We start from the raw sequence: 22,910 nt of genomic DNA on the forward strand, positions 1-22,910 counted from the left end.
GCAGTGAGCTACCCTGAAGGACACAAAAATGCAATTTACTATAATGCTTCCAGTTCATTTATACAGGCAAGTTTCACTTCCCACCATTAACATCCTGATTATGCTCCTGAGGTATGAGTCTTCTCTATAAGGCTCTGCAGGAAGATGTTAAAATGGAATGTGTCCTCTGGGAATCTGAAGAGTGCACTATTTGTCATCTGTTTCTACCTCCCAATTTATACTGGGTTATTTTTAGCATTCTTTTAGGAAAAAACCCACACAACTCTAAGAGATTTACAAATAGCCACTTGGAAAGAATCAATATGCTTTGCAATAAACATTTTCTCTTCCTTAACTTCTTTAAAAACGTTTTTCATATACAATGAGTTAATAATTTACATTGCTACAGCAATCTCCAACCATGTGTTACAAGCACAGGCAGTCCCTCTCAAGTAAGAGGAACTGTTATTTCATGATGAACACCTGATTCCTCCCCACAGCTGGCTCCAACACGTACCATAGGTCAGGGTATAAATTGCTTTCCCAGTGGTATCCAACGCTGTCAGACAAGGGGCTTTGGACTGGGTGGTCCCCCAGCGCTGCAGGGCAGCCAGCAGTGAGGGGGGCCAATTGGTCACAACCCCCAGGGGTTCTCCTTTAAGTACATTAACTTCATTTCCTTCAGGCTTTGGTTGATTTGGGTCAGGCTGTTGCACTAAAATCAGAGCACAGTAAAAGGGAAATGTCAATCTGTACAAAACGTGTAAGTTACACTTCACAGATTATTCTATGAACCATTCACCTCTTCCTCACATCTATCCTTCTCCTCTGCTTTATGATGATGTTATGCTAATCATCTGTTGGCTTCCCAAAAAACAGTGACCAACACTTCTCAGTTGTGATTTCACATTATTGAAAGAGCAGAATTTGAATCTCTAGCCCAATTCTCTCTACTTTAGAAAACTGCTGTTTTCTGCTACTTGTTCTCCACATCTATTTCAATAAAAGCCTCCACGAAATCAAGAAGGGTTATCAGAGACAACGGTTTCAGTGACATCTGGACACTGATTTTTGCTGCACTGAATTTTCAACAGGTGATGAAAAACGACACTTTGCCTTTCTAACAAGGCTCCAGAAAGTGAAGTACCTTGATCTTAGTTAGCAAAGTCCTGGTTGAAGTTAGTGAACACTCAATGTAGACAACCAGCAAAATTAATGGTTCCAAGTGAAGCTTTCCACAATTACATGCACCTCAATGGAAGTCCAGCTGGCAGCAAAGACTAGAATCACAAAAGCATTGTATCTTACAAGTATCAAATCAACAGTAAGGGAACTCTAGTGGTAGCTGCTCAAAAATGTCACACTGACTAGGAGGGTTGAGTTAAAGATTATCTTCCACTTGTGATAACATATGATCTTTCTTGCTGCTCTGTATAATTTTAGTATGACTAGTTTTCTATTGAGAAAAAGAAACCAGCATTTGCTAAGGATCAGTTCTGTCATGAACCACTTACACAAGGAGTAAAAAATGTATCTGAAAGAAAATTAACCTTCTAGCAGTTCCTCAAAATCATCCACGAAAAACTCCTTCAAAGGTGGGCGCTTCGGTCTTTTCAAAGTATTTAGCAGCTGTTGGATTTTAGAGGACACTCTGCTATTCACTGGGACACCTGCCAAATGGAAAAGATTTATTATTTATCATATATTAACCAAAATGCACTAAACCACATAACTTTCAGGTGGAAAAGTCATTCAGGATGAGTACCTAGTTTAGAAGAAAACAGCTTAAATCACTTTCCACCACAGAAACTTTTATTTGCTTTCAAACAATGCTGTTCCTTGGCTACCTGGCTGATGCAGACATCTTCTCACACTTTATTTTAGCTTTTCAAACCCACTGGCCCCTTCATGAGATTTCAACTGAAACATGAAGAATGTCCTTTACTCCAGGAATCTAGGTATTTACTAAACCTTAACATTCATTCCATTCTGAAAGCATCAGAATGCTGGGAAAAAAAAAATAGTGAATCTTTCAATATTTTACAGGGCTTGTAAAAATAATCACAACACAAAACATGTAAAATACTGATTTTCATTGTGTATGTTAAATTACATGCAAATACATGTTTTTATCAAACTTAAAGCTCTGAGGCAATATAAAATTAAGATGCATATGAAGATATATATACAAGGGGACACAGATGGAAAGGTAGGTGGTCTATAATGCAATCACCATCTGCAGTTTCCAGAATGCTGCTGCTGTAGCCTCTGGGCACTCCTCGCACGGATGCGACCTGCGGGCGCTCGTGGTGCAGGTATTCCACCAGGCCAGTGGTCACATCAGGGGGGGCAGAGTGGTTCTCTGCAGAAATGCAAGACAGATACAGGAGCTCATCAGGCACCTTAAGAATCGACACAAACAAAATTGCATCTTACATGAGGCTTTTTTTCTTACATTGCACCTCACAGGGGCTTGAGAACCTCCTTACAAACCCGGAGGCACAAGCCTGCTTTGCTTGGAGCTGAGCCCCATTTCCTGGCTGTAGAGGAATGCTTAGGGAACATCACAGAATCACAGAATGGCTCAGGTTGGAACAGACCTCAAAGCTCATCTTGCTCCCACCTCTTGCCATGGACAAGGACACCTTCCTCTATCCCAGGATGCTCCAAGCCATGTCCAACCTGGCCTTGAACACTTCCAGGGATGGGGCAGCCACAGCTTCTCTGGGCAACTTGTGCCAAGCCAGGGTCTCACTACTCTCACCGGGAAGAATTTCTTCCTAATCTGAGTCTCTCTTCTTTTTAAATTTAAAGCCATTCCCCTTTGTCCTATCACTAACTGCTCCTGTAAGAAGTTGCTATCATTATTCCACAACTGTAACCAAGGTTATAGAATGGTTTTGAATGGAATGGGTTAGGAAATGGCAGTATTTTTGAGAAGTGTTTGAACAATGGACAACAAGAAAAGAAGGACTGAAATATTCAGAATCCTGATGAGTAAAACCAGGAATGCAGCAGGGAAGAGCTGGAGAAAACCCTGCTGCCCAGGGCTCAAGCTGCCTCTGTAGACACAGCCCTTGGAGGAGCTCAGCATGTCACAAATCCTGCCAGAAAAACTCCAGGCAGAGGGAGATCTGAGCAGTGCTGTGAAATACAGACATTATCCTCCACTCTGAGGCAGTGATCAGCCCCAAGATAGCAAGTGCCTATTGCACTGGTCCCACATTGCCAAATCTGACACACAAACCACAAGTCCAGCTCTAAGCAGTCTTAGAGGGATCACCAGAGGAAAAATTTAAATCCATTCCCATCCTTTCCAATGGAACTCACTGCAATGCCAATGTTTGTATTGCAGAGACTAAATTCCTTTCATGTGGATGAGGTACATGAAGGGAAAAGTGTTACTTCATCTCTCAGAAAAATGCTCTGGAATCAGTAACCACAAAGATGACAGCTGTGTAAAGCTGACCTGTACAACCATTGCACAGGACCCATAGGGAGCCCATGCATACACCTGCCTCAAGTATATGTTCTCACTCTGTTCTGTAGTGTTTTTAAGTTGTTTTTTGGTTTTTTTGCCTTCTTGGCTTTCTCAAAGTCCCAAACCATAGGCTTCCTGCAGCATACAGCTTGGCCAAAGAGACAAGTGTACCTGGATCCCACTTCCCACCTGACAAACCCTGCAGGGACTAGCAGTGTCTCACCATGTATGGAGAAGGAATAGGTTCAAATTTCAGGATTTATGCTCAGATAAAAACCACATTATCTCAATTAATCATTTGAGCATTTTATTAATAAATGCCTATGAGACCCCATGCCATTAGTTTGTATCATTGAGAAATACCATGGCACAGCAGGGTAAGAGAAGTGGTGAGGAGTTAAAAAAAAAAGTGTGAGCAGACTTGTGACTTCAGGAAGAAAGGTTAATTGGATTCAGACTGAAGGACCTTTCCATTAGTGATGACCAGACAGAGATAAATGCAAGAGAGCAGTATCCAAAGAAAGAACAAATGGGGTATGACAGAGCATTAAAAGTCATGATGATTTGTACTTCCAGCTGCTCTAAGAGTTAAGGTGGGAAATACTCCACGGATGATATGGTGCTCTTGAATAAAAACAAGACATATTGCCAGCCTTACTCATTAAAAGAAAAAAAAATTACACAAAAGACAAAAAAGCCTTCCAACATGAAGAGTTGTCCTTGCTGATATTAAGTGAAAGACAAACATCTTAAAAATAATGCACATTCCTATCTGACTCCATTAAATACTGTAACCTTGCACTTCCAATACTGCAGCCTGGGAACTTAGTTTGAGCTTACCATTAAAAATGCAGGCTGGAGAAGATGAGCTGCAAGGGAACAAGCTGCTGAATTTAAATTCTCAACATCTCAAAACTGTGACTAGCTATTCAGTACATAACCAAAACAGAGAATATTTCAGTAGGGCATGGCAATTAAGACATGTAAGATGCCTTTCAGATTGCTGATATCAGCTCACTCTCTGAAAAAATAAATAAACTCTTCTTCCGTGCTCTAGGACAAATCAAAGCCCCTTTTAGAAATTCTGCAGTGTAAGAACTGAGTAAGTTTTCATATTCTTATGAGCTAGGAAAGGACAGACAGACAGGATAAATGTCCCAACTGAACTGATATTGGCCATGCATGAACCAATGCATGGAATGAAAACCAAGCTTTACCAAGTTACCAAGCTAGGAATGAAAAGTGATAGAACATGGCAGCCAGTGCAGAAATGAGGAAGACAATTCTTATGTGAAAATGCATCTTTTTTTTTTTTTTTTTTTTTTTGTCAAAGGCACTGGAAATTTTACCTTTATAAATATTTTTAATAGATCAGCTCTTAATGATCCCTGAGCTTCCTTCCTTCTAGATGCTATAATTATTTGCCATGAATGAAATTTTAAACTTGCATACAGTCCAACATTCAGCTGCTTAAATGCTGGATTCTGACCTGTTTAATAAGGCCTTGATTTTGCATTCAATGTTGTTGATTAAAAAGTCCTGATAGACAGGTCTATCTGGCCTGGGGCATGAGACATACCAAGATGCTGTGCTACATTTTGTGTATCTTGCAAATTTTTACAGCTATTTTAATACATATATTTTTTTATTTACAGTCGGTTAAGCTTAAAAGGTTTGCCGTATTTGACTTTTTAATTTTAAGGAGTTAAACATGATTTCTATTAATCCATATGAAATCCCAAATGGCTTGAAGTAAAGTGGTGACAGATTACCTCTTTCTTACAACCACCAATGACAAACAAAATTGCAAATTCCTCATTATTAATAAGCTTGGAAATGGGAATACGAAAAATTAGGTTTCAACAACAAAAAATTTTCCTAATGATTAGCTGACTCCATTTCATACCTTTCCCAAAGATTCTGTGTGTTTTTCTGTCTTTTGGGTGCTTGGCAACTGAATCATGTCTGAAATACAGAGTCTGACATTGTTTAGGGTAAATACATGCAGATTGGAAAGCATGCACCAAAACCAGGATTCCTCTGAAATTCTGCTTTGGGATCCACTAAAACTGAACCTTAGTTTCTTGGTAAAGCAAGCATTTTACCAAGAAGAATGCACATTCAGATCTCATGAGCAACTGGCTTGGGTTAAATACAGATACATCACACCTACCTGGTCTGTGAATTGCACATTTTAAGGCTATTCACAGGTATCTATCTCCTGGTGAAGACCTTTGTGTTTAGCCCTGCTTTGAGATTTGTAATCTGATTTCATTCCAACCACACCGGCAGGTTTACTGACCTATCTGCGTGTGTGCCATGAGATCTGCAAGCGCAGTGGCAGCAGTGGTGGCAGGAGCGGTATTGGAAGCAGCAGCAGGTTTCCCTCCAGGATGAGATGAGGTGGAGGATGCAGAGGATGAGGTGGAGGAGCCCTGAATGACCCGGTTAAGCCAGGGCTCTACGTTGGAATGGCTCTGGAACGGAGTGGAGCTGATCCGCCCTTGCCGCCGCAACGAGCCCTCATCTTCTGATGCTGACGATGTGTCTGTGGTCAAAATAATGATGAGAGGCCTGTAATGTGGGAATGGGAATGACCCAGCACCAGGAACACGGCATTTGGCCCTGCTCCACGTGCTCTGTGCAGCAGTCTCACGTGCTACACGTGAGGGGCGCGTACTAAAGGAATGGGATATTCACACACACAAACCCCTCTTGCTGCCGTTTTTTGGGTTAAGACAACAACTTCTACACATTAGTGCCAGAACACACTTGGAGCTAAGTTTCTGTTACCTCCAACATTTGTAATGACATGAGTCAAAACAGGCTTCTACCTACAGCAGAGGATCAGTGAGAATCCCATCCCACCTCTATTCCACTGAAAAAAATAATTCTGTTCTGAACAGGTAAATTTTATCTCATTGCACCTGAATACCTCCCCCCCCCTTTTTTTTTTATTTCCTTTTTTACTCTTTTTGAGGGGAAGGGAATTCTTCAGTTTCTGATTCTTCTGACAAGTTGTTTTGAGAACTAATTCTTAAAAAACCATGATGCTCTGAAGTTCAATGAAAGAGTAATTACAAAGAATTACATTAATTAAGTTGTCAAATTATTTTAACAACAAACTGTTATAATGAGTAATACACAGAAATGCTGAGTAAAGCATCTTTTCATTCTAGATGTATATTTGTTGTTGTTAGAAGTCTGACAAAGGCCTCCTAATTTAATTACCATTCAGTTACTTACAACTTTCCAGACGTTTCCCTTTGGCACACAATCTTTTCTTATTTATTATCCATCCAATAAAAAATAAAAAAGTCATTCCAAATATCAAGAAAATACATCCCTTATGATTTTGAGCGAAAAACAGAAAGTCTTATTATAGAAAAAAAATCTTGCCCTCATAAAGAAATTGCTGCATTTTAATAATCTTTTACATGCTTTATATAAGGTAGGGTGTCTGTTACTACGCTCTAAGAGTCCTAGACATGGAAATCTGGGGTGGGTTACATAAGGAATTCTGCAACCTTAATTTTGGCTATTTTCTTAATCCTCTGGACATATAATTGGTCATCTAGATACAATTGTTCAGCTAGATACAATTCCATATAAATTTCTTGAAGCAACATAAAAAAAGCTACTCTTCATCTTGGGCAAAAAACATTTCATAAGATTTCCATTACCTTTGATAGCATTTTCTAAGTTAAAATTGTAGATATCTCATTATTTGACCTCCCTCATCAAACATGACAATTTTGAATGAAAATACCCAAACAAGAGATCTTTGAGAAAATTCATCTGTGGTGCATCCCCATTCTTGGGTCCATGTCTCATGTGATACTTCTGGTCTGCTGCCACATTTGGAGTTTTTGGCAGCTGACTCTATTTGCTCCTGGAGAGAAGCCAAACTTGTCCCATATTGCTTGCAACCTTCCCTTTCTTTTAAACAGAAAGCAAAAAGAAATAATTCCAGGAATATGGAATAAAATAGGATTATGAACAGCCAGGAATTGAAAAAAAAAGTCTAACCAAACCACCATGTCTGCAATTTATAATCACTTCAGAGGGAGAAATATAGAAAAAGCAGATTTTGCACAGAATTCACACTCTGACAATATCTCCTTACCCAGATTCAAGACAAATGAAGTCTGTGTAAAAAAATAGAGGATCCATGGTAAAAGCATTCTAATATCAAAACATAAATACATCATGAAGTAGCAAGATCACCCCAGCAGAAGCCCTGTGACAGTGGCAGGGGTTAATCCATTGATCCTGGTGTGTGGTGACAGAACAGTGACAGAATACTGTGTGCTTGGCTTCCAGCTCTTCCTGGCTGGGAGCTGATCCAAGACAGTCACAGAAACCACCCCTCTTTGAGCCAGACTTGCATGAAGGCTCAGCTCCAGTTCTGATCACAGGAAACTTGTGTGGGAAGGATCAGAGACTCAATAGGATGACACCAAAAGTGTGTTAAAATTTTTGGAAGGATGATGGATAAAAGTAGTTCCTTTACTGCCAGACAGGAGCTGGATTCCAATTTAACACTATGCTGAGAACCTTGGATTCACAGAATGGTTTGAGTGGGAAGGGACCCTAAAGCTCATCTCATTCCACCCCTTGCCATGGGCAGGACACCTTCCACTGTCCCAGGTTGCTCCAAGCCCTGTCCAACCTGGCCTTGGACACTTCCAGGGATGGTACAGCCACAACTTCTCTGGGCCAGTGCCTCACAAACCTCAGGGTAAAGAATGTGAACCTGATACTTCCTTCCTGGTACCTGATGGTAGCTGTTTGTAACAAAGTTTCAATCACTAATAGCAAAGCATGTTTTAATTGCATTAACTCCTGCCAAAAGAAAGACTTAAGGCATTGGGTGAACGGATTAGATGCTCAGCACTACCAGGGTTTTTGCAACTTCGGATCCTTCTTGCTGAGCTAACTTTGCAAATGAAGTCAGGACCATAAAAAGACAATTATTTTTATGACTTGATATAGCTGAAGAAAGTACCTAGAATATTTCTGAATGTCCTGGTTCCCCATGATACAGAACTTAGCCAGTGGCCCATTCTCCTATAGAGATAAGAGGATCTCGTAACACCTTCTCTTAAAAAGAGCTTGACAGATTATAAAGGCACTTTTTACAGCATATCCTGAGTTGGAAGGGACTCATGAGGAATACCAAGTCCAACTCCAGGCTCTGGACAAGAGCACCCCAAGAATGACACCATGTGGAGTGTTGTTCAAATAGTTCATGCACTCCAGCAACCTTGTGGTCATGACCACATCCCTGTGGTGGTCACACCACCAGCTTCCAGTTCCTCTTATTTAAGGTGCTACTGCACCCTGCTCAACCCCAGTGTGAGCACACTTGGCTTCTTTGTTGACCACCTGCACAGGCATGTTAGAAGATGACACTCCAGCAGCACAAACACACAAAAAACATGCAGATCCCACAGCCTCTTCTTGCTCTGTTCACACATGTATGGCATGGAGTGCAGGCTTGGGGGCACGGCCAGGCACGTGTTCCATTTACACACCACCAGCCCTTTTGATCCTCTTATCCTGCTGTTTTCCCCACACTTGTTCATTCCCAAGTCTGCCCCTTTGCCTGTCTGCACTTCCTCACCTTAACATCCCAAAACAAGACTCATGCAGCTCCAAAATATTCTTTCCCTGCATCGCATACAGTGTCCCTCACCCCTCTGTGTGAGGTCTTGATGGGCTTCACCCTTGTCCAGGAGGGCTGAGGCTCTCCAGGGACAGGCCTAGACAGGGTGACCCTTCTCAGAATCCTGAACTTGGCATCCTGCCTGTTGCTGTTCCCAGTGCCCCTCCAGGTTTGTGCAGATGGGTCTGGGACAGGCTGGTGGCTCCTGGGATGGGGCATTATTTGGGCTGCCCTACCTGCCATGTCCCACGCTCCTTTGCAGGTGAGCAGGGCAGCTTTTATCACACACCCTAACATTCTCTCCACAGCATCTCAGCTTTTTTTTAAGAGTCACTCAGCATAAAAGGATACTTTAATAAAAATACTTAGCATATTTTCTAGGTAAAAACATGAAGGGTCAAGAAAGACCACATACATAAGAATACAGATTATTGTTTATTAACTAATGAAATAATTGGAGAACTCACAAAAATAATATACTTAAGTGTGTGACTAGCAAACTCAAGTGGAATTCTCTTTAAATGGGAAGAATAGAAAGAAGAACTACAGCTCAGAAAGCAGGAGGGCAGCATACCAGAACTCTTCTTTTAGAGAAGTGGGGTAAGAACTAGAAATGACAGAGAAGGGCAGTAGGTGTCTGTGTGCTTCTGCTCCTGGGCCTCATTAAAAAAGACACGTACACGTTCTCAAAATTAAACATCTTAGGAAATCCCTCTTTATACAGACACTGGCCTCAAACCACATGGCTTGCTACCACAATATGTTGTTCTATTTTCTTAACCTCCAGAAAATTCATTGTGAGACAACAGAAGATTACCTTTTCCCCCTAAAAAATTAAAGAAGGCATTCTGCTATAACCAATCTGAACAATGATTTTCTGACTGTTTCAGTCTGCTCACCACTGAATAGCTGAAACCATCTGATGAGTGCTCTGCAATTAATGCAGCAACTTACTGCCCTGGTACTTTCTTCAACTTATAAAAGAAGAATCTTCTGCAATGTGAAACGGGGTATTTTCAGCTCTGACATACTTGCCTAGATGATACCCTCTGAGTGAGATATGATGTAGGAAAATATACGTAATGCAGAAATGACACCTGCTCACTCTAAGACTGCTCTCTTGTGGACTTTCAACAGCTACACTCTCTAGATGAGACCCTAAAAACCACGAGGAGAAACATCACAGCATAAATCCAACCAAGATCTTATTATTGGGAAATACAGCCATGATACAGAACTTCAGTGCAACCTAACAACTACTTAGAGCAGGATCACTTTCTGCTATCTCAGGTTGCCCTGTTAGTTGTCTGTGTTCACTCAACATGTACCTGGAGGGGTGTATGTCTCTACTGAAGAGTGCACCAGGACAGAACGTCTCTTTGAGGGCATGGGCATCTTCCTCTCTTTGTATTTTGCAAGTGCTGCTTGTACTGCTTCAGTGTGGACATCTATATAGGAAACAAACAAACAAAAAGGTTAGAATTTCAGTTAATCAGGAGGACTGAATCAACACCACTTGGAGCCTCCAGCTCCAATCCAGTGCAGAAGCAATGGTTTCCCAAAGCTAAAGGAGAATATAAGCAGGGGCAAGTTGATACATTTTCCTCATGAAATCAGCCTGAAAATGCTCTCTGAGTAGCATTTCAGAAACCCCCCTGAAATAAACACTGCAGTTACAGAGTACCCAGTATGTTTGTTTTGAACTATCAGTTGTTTTCATTTGAGGGGGAAATTTCAATGCAGATTCTGTAAATTTGCAACAGCATTTGACTCTTTATTGTCAAAATCCAGGAAATGAAAAGAAGTACAAGCACATGCATATCTGAAGTTCTCACAAAACGATGCAAGTAATAAAAACCAGAAAAAAGAGCCTAATGGACTCAATGATCTTTGAGGAATTTTCCAACTCTAATGAAATTCTATGATTCTATATGAAGAATTAGGGAAAAGACACACAGATCTTTCACTTTCCTGAAAGCAAAAAATTACCCTAAGAGGCTCAAGGGCTATATTTTAACTTTTCTAATTTTTAAGCCGAAACTGAGATTAAAGAGGAATTCAGCATTCAATCAAGACCTCACTGCAGATAAAATTTAATGTATTCCAGTGATTTTTCAGCAGATTCTTCGCTTTGATCTCTGCATTCCAATGGTGCCAAAAGCTAAATCTGTGCACTGGGCTGACCACATTTCTTCTACTGAAACTGCTGAACAAGGTTTTCAGAATTTTAACTGTTCAATTTGAAAGAATATATATATTCTTTCAGTAAGTAGCTATCTATTCGTTTGCTAAGATGCAAATATGTAACAGACAAATTTGAAGGTATGAAACTATTTGTAGGTATGTAAGTATATGACAGATATATACTTATACAACTTACATATAATATACAATGTAATGTAATTACTCTATCCCTGTACCTATCACTTTTCAGTCTGCAGCTCCCTGCAGATAATCTGTTCAGAGCAATATTTAAAATATGGATACATGCAAATATACTATCCCACCTGTGTGCTCCTACAAGACTCAGGAATGTACTAAGTAGATGATTATCTCAAAGAAGAACTTTTTGTGCAACAAACATGGGAGGTTCAAAGATAATACTGCTATGAGAGAAAAATATTAAGAAGGGGAAAAAAAACCCAAAACCCAGTAAAACCTCTACCCTTCAATGTAAACATTTTTTTTTGTCCTGGGCCCCCTGTCAGATTTTTGCTGCAGTCCTTCACACCAAGGACTTAATAATAGACGTTTTATAAATTAAAAATTCCCTTTTTCTTATGTCTGCATGCCTCCTTCTCCATTCCCACAGCTAGGCTTTTTGTCAAGTGTTAAGTTTCTCCTGATCCTTAGTTTTATCTGTAATTGTTCACCAATTAAGTTTATTCCCATAGATACCCAGAAGCAAACCTTTTATGCCCCAAATTCCAGAAAGTTTAAGCAGGATTCAACATCAAATTAAGGATTATTTTTGCACACTTAAAAGGGGCAAAATGGCCATTCTGCAGGACACATTTCCTTGGCAGAACTTCCAGTCAAAACTAAGCTGGAATGTTTCTAGAAAGAGACAGTAACTGTGAGATGCAGTCACTTCCACCATGTCTACATCTACATACAGTTTAAAAGACATTTTTGTTAAAGTAACATCTGATAGGACGTAGGGGAACATACATTGTTTTTCTCCAGGAAAGGTCTTCCAAAGACCAAAATAACACACATCATTTGTAGTCTCTATATAAATACATTAAGTCATTAAATAATGTGGCAGATAAAAAAATGAAAGCATTCTTAGTTGTGCATTTTGGGAATGGAAAGGCCTAGTTGGAGACAAAGATGTGCTGGGGCTTTATAACAAAGCAGAGCAGGGCAGGTCATAACATCACACAGATTTGTGGGAGCAAGCATGGGAACTACTTTTTATTCCATTTCCAGAGGGCAAAATCACCACCACCTTCTTCTCTAGTCCTAACTCCCACCCCAAAACCTCGAACACAGTAGATTAACTGATAAAAATGCAACCAGGAGACAGTCAGTAGGAATTTTTATCCTGTTCCATGTTTTATTTTTACAGTGCCAATTTAACTCATCATTCCCTCTATACTCATTAAGATCTATTCCTGGCTTGAAATCTTTCTTATAATATCTTGTCCTTGGACATCAGCTGAGTAGGAACATCCTCTCTCATCCAAATCAATGAAGTAATTGCTTTCACTTCTTCCCTGGAACACTTTGTTCCTATTCCACTTTTGCTTTAAGAGCTTTTCTACATGATGAAACATATTTCAACAAAACAAGTAAAAGGAATGACATTATTTTAAAGAAGCAGAATGCTTAGGGTACAAAAATCTAATCATAAATTAGTATAAATTGAATTTTAACTGGCTATTGGAATTTGATATGGATATTGAAAAAAGAAGTTCTCTACCACTGCCTGTTACTTAAATTCTTCAAAATTTACTGTGAAAGTGTCACCATGTAAGAACTGGAGTTCAGTTTTCTTCAGGGAATTAAAAACTCATAATCAGAGCAAATGTGTCACATTTTTGAGAAGAGAGATCATGAATGCTTAACAGTGATCACTGGAAGTGATGAACAGCAAGCCCAGCATTTCACTAACAGAAAGAATATATGTACCAAAGTGAAAAACAACACATGCTGCCATCCAAAAGCAGAATAAAAAAGCCTTGGAGATGTATTTCTAAGCTTCTGCACTTTATGAAGCTGGAAGCAACCATCAACAATTAAAAACTTACAAACATTTTCTCCTGTTGTAGTAAACCACATAATCTTCTCTCCTGTTCCTTGTACTTATTTTCATTTTCTTTCCTTCCATGTGTCCTTAAAAAAGGGCTAAGTGAGGAAAACTACAACAGTTTGTGGACTATAAATCACCTAAAAACTCTTACAGCTTCTAAACTGTACAGCTATTAGAAGAGCCTCTGCCCATTTATCAGCCTCTGATTCTTTTCCCTGCCTTAAGGCACAGAAGGAAGAATTTCTACAGTCAGTCAAAGAAAAAAAAAAAGACATTTATAGGCTGACCAGTGTCCCTGCTGCTCATGGATTTCAAAATACCAACAGATAAAGCAATAAGCACTGTCTAGGTGGGATGGGGAGAGGACCTGGAAAAAGGTAAAATCCATGGCTTGAGATATGAACAATAATATCTGAAGTAAACTAAAATGTAATAGTAATGATGATGTTCATAATAAAAGAAAAAAAAAAAGAAAAATAATAATATATAAGCATTATTCTCATTGTAAATCCTAAATACAGTACCGTACCAGCTATTAAGAAGAGAATTAACACTATGCCAGCTGAAGCCTGGACAGCAGGCCTGTATTTATTAACAGTATTCACTGTTGGATTTTTTTTGATAATATTTACTGTTTGAAGACAAGTATCTGGGGATGACAAAAACATACAGTGGATTTAAATATACAACTCTTCTGTGAAACTATTAAAAAAAGTGCTTACCAAGAGTAAATGACAGATTAATTGTATAAAAGATAGAACTGTTTCATTTCCTTGCTCATTTTAAGTAATTTATGTTGATGGTTCTAAAGTACCTAAAATTGCTCCAGAAAGAGATCCTGTTCTAGGAAAACCTGCATTCTCCTCTCATCAACTACTCTTGAAAAAGACATAGATGAGATTTGAAGAAAGGAAAACAAGAAATAAAGACTGAAGAGAAAGAAAAAGGAAGAAACAATACTGTCCCCTCCCCATAAGAGTCTAAAGAATAAGTAAGGCGTGAAATTGAGGAAAGGAGGCTGAGGCTGGTTATCCCTCATAACAGTCAAGGTGTGTCAGCACATAGGGAAGTTAAAAAATGGAACAATGTCTATCTCTTTGATGAGGTAAAGAAGCCAATCACTAATGCAGTAAATGTGAAGATTTTTTTTTTAAACTACAGAAGAAAGATGGGAATAGATATTGGCATCTGAAAGCCATATCTACATTTCCTTGTATAGACCTAAATAAGTTTAACCTAAACCGAGTCTAACAAAACTGTCACTATTTGGTTTTGGTACCACCTGGGCATATTAAGCCTTGTCATTTATCACTAATAGGAGAAGGAGAACCAATTATGTGTGTTGTAACTAAGAACTTTCCAAATTTCCAAGTAAAGAACGTGTTTCTTCTAGGCAGAAGTATTTAATGAAACATTAGTTTGGGGAGCAGTGATAGGAAACCACAGAAGGACATGGTAGTGCCCACCAAGGACTACCTCCCAAGGATTTCCTTAGTTGTGCTCTTCTTGTAGATTTTTATTTCTCTTTAACAATGGCACATCTTACTCTCATTATTTTCTATAATATAATTTTCTAGAACATATTTCTTTAATATTTTTAAAAATATTTTTCAATATAATTAACTAATTACAACACTATGCAATATTTCCTGGCATTCAGAAGTTTCTTCTCTGTGTAGCTGAATAGAGGCACCTTTCCCAGGAGTTTGTATATATCTACAGAATATTTAAGAAGTCTCATTCATCATTCAATTAGCCCTAAGGAATGTACAAGGCACAACTTCAACTCAGGAGCAAGGTTTTACATATCAGCAGGGCAAACAGGATGCAATCACCACTCTGCCCAAGCAGTGGCAAGAAAAGGTGACCCAAGACCAGCCTCCTGTTAAGGATGTGCAGTGCACGTCATGACTTGCACTTCTCATCCCCAAACCCAAGACGTGGAATTACCCTGCACAACAAACAGAAAAATATCCAGCTAGAAGTCCAAAAGTATTTAGGAGAGAAAAGCTTCCAAACACCTGTTCTTCCTCACTATTGTGACAAGGAATTTCACAGGGAAATGGTGCACTTCAATCACCTGAAAAGTAACAATGGGAACAGGATGCAATGAGGATATTAGTATTTTCACACAATTTTCCAAAACAGGTTTGTCACTGTGGTGTCCATTTAAAATGAAGTAGAATATCCATTGTGACACTTCCTTTTTTGTGCACTTGCTTTAAACCAGGAAATATTTGAAAGAAAGCTACAATAAATATAAAACCTTGCTCTAACAAAATAACCCAAACATGCAAGCAAAAAAATCCCACACACTGTAGTCTTCAAAATTTTTAAGTAACTGTTCTACAGACTGGAAACCCAATTCTGTTTTCTCAGCAAATATGAAAAAGCTGTTGAGATAAAGGTAAAATTCACAACAAGAAGCACATCAGAAGACAGGTCTACAGTCTCCTTCCCTTCTTGCATTTCCTCCAGGCCGGATTCAAACAAAACCACTTGTGTATCAAAACAAAAAGATACTTGAAAGACATTCATTATCTCTTCCCCTCTTCCAAAGCTTTCTGTGTAGGTACCATTTTACAGGTATACTTTTCCTCTTAGGACACGTGATGGCTCAGCTGTATCTGTGTCCCTTACCAGATCGGAAGCGTTCGTCCCTTGAGTTGGTGGATCGGGATTTCTGCTGTTTGGATACCCCAGGAGCCGCTTGGGAAGAGCCTGGGACTCTGTTCTCTGCTTGCAGGGACGGATCCACACCTGAAACACACTTTATTTTAGAACAAACTCGGCTTTGCAAATACAGTATCTGCTCTCCATGTCTACATTGTTTCACTACCCTTGATACTTACTCATAAATTCAACTGCTGCAAGACAGTACTTTAAAAAGCGCTTATCTTCTACCTGCATTTTAATCCCATTCAATCTATACCCACCATTTAATAGAGCAATACTCAGAGGATTCATATTTTACAAAAATGCTGCAATTCTCTAATAAAACCTTTGCAGATATTAATGCAGAGTTACTGTCAGCTTCAGCCATATAAAAGCTCCCACTGTAATCTAAGTTGTCTGGGTGTTCCACGTACTCCTGAAACAATGACAGACCTTCCCAGCCTCACACAAGGTAACAAAAATAACAGGAACTGAGCCATTCTCTAGTTGTTTGCTCTGCACCTTATTAGAACAGGGCTCTGATAACCCAGAGCAGTTGCTTCTGTTTTGGCTGGCTAATATTCAGGAAGATGAATCTCAATTTTACATTGTAGCAAAACAGGAATAAAAAAAATCAAAGGGGTGGAGAGTAACCATTAAATATCCACCATCACTTCCTGATCCCCAAAATGAGGGGACACCCTGCTGGCTCTTGATCCATCAAGGGCTATATAAATTTGGACTAGGAACTTCCATTTACAATTTTATTATACAGCCACACTTTCAAATGTAATGTAAAAATTCCAATGCAGTTGGAAGGTTTTTTGCATAATCCTAACATAAATTTAGCTTAGTGCTGTGTTTTACAATAAACTTTCCTCATGTAAGACCTACTACATCAAGTTCACTGTATTTAACTCGGTCTCTTGTACCACACAGGGCTGAATGTATCTTTCCCTTCACTCCTTCCTTCCCTTGAAGGGAATTCCTTACTCTTCCCATTTGCAGTCTTGTAGTAACTACAAAGCTTTGAAATCAGGACTTGTAAGAGTCCATTTTCCACTCTGTGATCCCCTGTGGGAGGAAAATAATCTGGAAAATGAGCTGACTGGTATACTCCATCAGCAGATGGCAACCTGCATATGGGATGTCCTGAGTGCAACCTGAGCACTGCTGCTTGGCTGCACCAATACCTGGGGCAGGAGGAGCAGGGAAGAAGTGACCACACATAACAACAGGAGTGTATGACCAGCTCCAAAACCAGGACACTGTCCTCCTCTCAAGACTAAGATCAGATTTTTGTGAATCAGAGTTATTGTGATGAAGTATGTATAAGTGAATCTCAGAAGTTCCTTTGAAATTAGGATGAGGCATGAAATCCTTGGCACTGTTAGAAACAACAACTCAGTTTCTTCAGACTCCCCTCTTGCTTTCTCAAAGTAGGTTTCATATCATAGTGCAAACATACCAACAGTGAATCTGAAAAGTGTCACTTTTGGGTAAAAACAGTAAGATAGCGCATCTGACTCTTAGGCTACATATCTATGTGCCAGTAAAATGCTGTTCCACGAGCTTGGTGAGCTTTTTCATTTATTCTCCTACTATGCAAACCACTACCTTAGCCTTTAGCAAAAGCAGATGGGTAATTAGGCCAAGTTTCCTCACTCACACCAACACCTTTACAGAAAAGACATATACTAAAGGCACTTGATCCATTATCAAGTGCATTTTCTCCATTTTTAACTTGCCCAAAGCTAGCAAGAATGAAGTCACCTTAAAGAGGCTGCTTGTTCCAATTAACTGAACAATTTACTTCTACAGGATGAAATTAATATTTGAATTATTCCTGTATTTGTCCATCCACAAACACTGGGGAATTAAGACTAATACTGGCATTTCAAACAATTCTCATTTATACAAGTAAAAAATTATTTTACTATAAGAACAGTGAAGAGCTGCCAGGACAAGGAAGATTCTCTGCTGGCATCACTGGGGAGGATACGCAGCTAGATACCAGGTAGGCAGAGATCAAATTTCCAAAACATAATGTATTAAAGAGCTCTGTAGAGCAGAGAAGGGAAGAGGGAGACCAAAGAGGAAACTCCAGACTCTTTGTACATTATCAAATCTTTCTGCAGCTATTGAATTGGGTCTGGAAGTAAGAAAGGAACAAATTACAGCAGCCAGGTTCAAAGTGTGAAAAGAAAGGAAAAGGTTTGACAAGGCAGAAAATCCAAAAAGTGGAGGTCTGGCTTTGGGGCAGTTACTGAGTATCCAATCCTCATTCAAGATCACAGTTCAATGTTATCATCCTTTACTGTCATATCAGAACATATTACCTGCTGTACACACTTTTTTTGTCTTCAAGATCCAAAACTAAGTGTTCAGCTCTTCCAGATTAGAGGGACTAAAAGAGGGTTTACCCAATGTAATTTATTTCCCAGAATAAGGTATTAGAAATTCAAGAGATTAGAAATAATAAAGGTAACCAAAAGGCATTATCTTCTGACAATCTTCCATGATCTTCCAATCCATGATTCTGTAACATTTTGCTCTACTCAAGGAAGTAAATTCCAGCTCATAAGCTTCAACTTGAAGCATATGAAACTATTTTAAGGGCATTAACACTTTCTGTTCAAGGAAGCATGAAACAGCAGCAAAGAACACAAAAGCATAGAAGACACTTGTTATAAATTCAGTGAAACCAAATACAAGTCAGGATTTGGATCCAATTCAGAGAATCCAAACAGTGACTAAACCATTTCAATGAAAATACCCATAGGCAAGAGACACACTTATTTATACACTATGACAGACTGGTAAGCAGAACACCTACATGGCATTAGCTAGAACATAAATTTCTCAAAATAATAGTCCATTTTAAGCAGCAGTTCAGGAAGTGCTTCACAAGCAGCCCAGCACTTCTAATTTAAAAGGATGTGCACTGAATTGAAAAGGCACAGGAATTGCAGTCTCTTGATATTTTGAGAAACTGTGAGCAATGAAGCTATAAACTGCTTTTTCAACTAGTCCACGTGAGCAAATTGCATTTTCACATACCTCATTTAAACCAAGTACACCAAGACCCAACCAAATTAGCCAATTAAAATTTGGACATCTTTTGATCACAGTCATTATACCCATAGTATAAAGTAGGATTTTTAACTTTATAGCACCAAGAAAGGTACTTCTATGTTTTTCCTTTAAATTATAAGAAATTATAAAGGTCTTGGAGACTCCAATACACCAGAGGAAGTTGCACATTCCTTAAACATGAAACTACAGATACTAAGTGCTATAAGGGTATGTAAACTCATCCCACTCTAATTGAATGGGAGGGTGATTTCTGGGTACTGCTTACCCACAAAGACATAAAAACAAAAATCACAGTTATACAGAGTCATGGAGCAATCCAGGTTGGAGGGACCTTGAAGATCACCTGGTCCAGCCAGGAAGAGAATATGTCTGTATTCCTGGTAGCAGCAGAAACAGACATAAAACCATGAAAATGTAAGAAAAATAGAAGGATGGGACATGCCAGCCTCAACCAAAATTAGAGATGGTTTTGTCATCATTTTCCATTAAAATGAAGATTTGAAAATGGCTTACATTTCAATTTTGCTGGAGCAGAAATGTTAAGGAAGAAAAGAGAAGAATAATAATAAAAGAAAGTAATTTTAGAGTGGAATCACTCTCACACCAGAGGAGAAACAAAGTCACCCACCAAGGTGTTTATCTAGCACTAACTAAACCCAGTGAAATAATTTCCAGGGACTGCCCTGTAAAGCACCAGGACACTAACTAATTTCAACCTCATTTACGCAGCTGAAGAGGCAACTTGAAAATAACCAGCAACACTGTAAAAAGGTCAGTAAGAAATCAAAATAATCAGGAAACAACCATCACAAGGCAGGAGTTTTACTTGAGATATTAGAAAGGAAGCTTAAGACCATCAGGACAGGACACTCACTGTAAATGCTGCTTATTTTATTGTGTTATTTCTGAATGTTGTTACATCCCAGCTCTACCCACATTCAAAATCACCCTCTGCCATGTATCTGATGTTATCCATCACTCAGAAGCTTCACCATGCAGCATGCCACATTGCCTACAGATATAATTAATTATTTCCTCAGAGTTTTATCTGTAATTTGCATGCAGAGGTTGACTGAGGAAGCCAATTACTGACTGTTAAATTTTACTTCATTAAAATAATTAATTACTGTTTAATGCTTGCTATTACTCAACATTTGTTTTTGATTTTGCACAGTGCACTTGGTTGGATCAGTGAAAAATAACTCGTTCTAGTTATTATTTCCATATAACTACACTGTTCTATGGTTCCTAAGCTAAATCTTGACATTTTCACTAACTCTTCATCACTGCAGATTTAGAATTTTAGAATACAAAACAATCTACAGGAATGAGACTCTTGAATCACAAGATGTTCTGCTTAATTTTCCTGTTAACTGAAAATGTGCTTTGCAGCCACTTGTGTATTTTTCTGTTCAGCAAGCCCTCTGTGGGGTTGTTCAGCACTGTCTGGCTAATGATAATCTGGCTCCCCACAGATTCAGCTGTACAGTGCAGCAGAACATAGCCCAGTGCATTTTACAGGGTATTGAGAGAGCAGGAGTTTGCACATGATTAGTCTGTAGGTGGCAGCTGATGAGGTGAAACAGGGAAAGTTAAACTTCCAGAACTCAAACCTCTGGGCATGCAAGTACACTTTTAAGACATAAAGCTGTAGAAATACGTGATTTAGTGGTCCTAGGAATGTCAAATCATAGAGCAATAACTCAACAAATGTAAAATGCTGACATTCATCAGTCTGCAAAAGCTTGATGGATACTGAATCCTATCAGGAATGCTGCAATTAAATTGTTAATGATAAAAAATTTCTGCAGGCTCAAAGCCTTTGGGACTCCCACACACTATTCTGAGCCAGGCTGAAGCTGTGTCAATTAAGAAATTTAAGTTAGAACTGGGTTAATGGAACATATGTCAGGAAACTGAAACAGGCAGTTAGCTTCATGTCTTAGGCAAATTTTATCTTTCTGCCAGAGCATCATTCTTTGTGCTCAGAGGCAGACAGTCTATTCATTTTTTTAGTATATTAAAGCTAGATCCCTGTCAGCTTAATGCTAAACTAGGCAGAAGTGGTAAAAAAAGAGCAGGTAATCTGGTATTTCTTCGAAAATGTGGTATCGAGCAAGTAGGACAAACCAAAGGATTTGCTGACTCATTAAGCTACTGCTTAAGGCGATTAAGGAAAATATAGCTGAACAAGGAGAAACATCTTTAAGCAGCTGAAAATCTAAACTTACTTTAACAAGTATGGCAGACAGAGTACTGGAGTTCTGTAAGCTATGCTTAAGAGTTCAGTACTTGAATATTTGTGCAAACAGCCTTTTGAGAGCTGACAAGGAAAAAATATGAAGTAAAACCCCCACTGTCAATAGAAAGGAGTGAAGGCAGAGTAAATCAAAGGTGATGAGAGATTAAGAAAGAGACAGAAATCCAAAGACATGACTTTCTAGGAGACAGAGAGCATCGAGGGAATATTTCTAGTAATTGTAAATCCTTAGTCAAAATTCATACTTCACCTTTCTCAGAATCCTTAATAAAGCTGAGTTAGAGGACATGGTATTTTGAACAGAAAATAGAGACAGTTCTTTCCAGAAAAATGGTGTAAGGAGGAAAAGCTGTGGCAGGTGAGGCTAGAGCTTGCTGCTGACTGTCAGTCATACTAAAAATCCAAACTGCTTCTTTGCAAGGAACAAGCCATTTTAAAGAGATGAGTTTGGTTCTGCTTGGCCTACAGAGATTAAAAATTTGCTAAGAAAAAAACTACATCTATTCTTAAAAAAAAAAACCCAACACAAATAAAAACAAAAGGCACAAAAAAGAAATCTTTGCTAAGAACCCCCATGATGAAACACCAGATTACATTCTGACTGTTCAACACTGTCTCAGTTTACAGTGTCTCATTGCTTCTACTCACCTTGGTTTTCTTCTCATTTTCCCTTATCTTAAAATCTGTCAAACTATTGAAAATTGGGGGATTACAGAACACCAAAGCTCAGTGGCAGCATAACAGCCCTAACCCCAAGTGATTTCAGTGTCCTAGTATAAAAATAAATTTTAAAGAAAGTTGGCCACTTAGGTTTTGGCTGCGGACGATGAAGTCTGATAATAAGCAGCTTCAGAAGTAATAGTGTATAGTAAAAAAAGTCAGTGCTTAGAAGAAACAGAGGGGGTGAGGGAGTGTGTGGAAATGGGGTGAAGCACAGGGCAAATGCAAAAAACAGCACATTAAAACATGAGAGTGAGGGCTACTGAGTATTTTCATTTAATGAAAGCAGCCAGTTTGCTTTTAGCAATAACTATTCATCTCTAAAATTATCTTAAAGTCTTAGACATAGATGTCAAACTGAAGTTTGCTGAAAAAGTTACCATGTAACATTTCTTATAAAACTATAAAAAAAATTGTATTTCAGGCTTTTTCCTTGCTCTGCACTTCTCTGTGACAGCCATTTCCCACTGCTGGTTAGATACAATATCAAACACTATTATAATTAATCCTGTCTATTTAGTGAGAACTTTTCCATTTCATATTTTCACAGATTTGGCACAAAGGTGTAACTTCCATGCAGTTTCTCACCTTGAATTAGTGGTATATACCGTGCTAAGAGCTTTGCCCTCTTCTTTTCATATCCTTTCTGAGTGATGTCTCCTAAAGAAAAAAAGAAATAAATACACGCTGTTTGGAAATTCTACATTTAAATCTTTGCATCAAGCACATTCTGTCAGCAACATATTGGTGAAAGAGTTTAATAAAGCAAATTATGCAGGGAAAAAACCACCAACAA

The 22,910-nt window shown here is 38.8% G+C and overlaps 1 protein-coding gene across 14 annotated transcripts in view; it reads right to left on the minus strand.

The window, feature by feature from the left end:
- Positions 1 to 22,910, minus strand: part of DIP2A (DIP2 acetate--CoA ligase A) — a 73,187-nt gene that overhangs the window by 28,645 nt on the left and 21,632 nt on the right. For 12 of the 14 annotated variants that reach the window (XR_015288837.1, XM_086896091.1, XM_086896089.1 and 9 more), the window contains 7 exons: positions 22,703 to 22,774; positions 16,024 to 16,143; positions 10,457 to 10,576; positions 5,763 to 6,008; positions 2,213 to 2,341; positions 1,530 to 1,649; positions 497 to 694 (listed from right to left, as the gene is read on the minus strand). Coding sequence is in view for 13 of the 14 variants with exons in the window: in XM_086896091.1 (XP_086752217.1) it covers positions 497 to 694; positions 1,530 to 1,649; positions 2,213 to 2,341; positions 5,763 to 6,008; positions 10,457 to 10,576; positions 16,024 to 16,143; positions 22,703 to 22,774 (1,005 nt within the window). In the remaining variant the exon portion in view is untranslated. The remainder of the gene's footprint in view (positions 1 to 496; positions 695 to 1,529; positions 1,650 to 2,212; positions 2,342 to 5,762; positions 6,009 to 10,456; positions 10,577 to 16,023; positions 16,144 to 22,702; positions 22,775 to 22,910) is intronic. The other 2 variants (XM_086896094.1, XM_086896093.1) reach the window with 1 other exon arrangement.

Source organism: Cyanistes caeruleus, chromosome 7, assembly GCF_971803275.1.
Source record: "Cyanistes caeruleus chromosome 7, bCyaCae1.hap1.1, whole genome shotgun sequence".
Classification (NCBI taxonomy): domain Eukaryota; kingdom Metazoa; phylum Chordata; class Aves; order Passeriformes; family Paridae; genus Cyanistes; species Cyanistes caeruleus.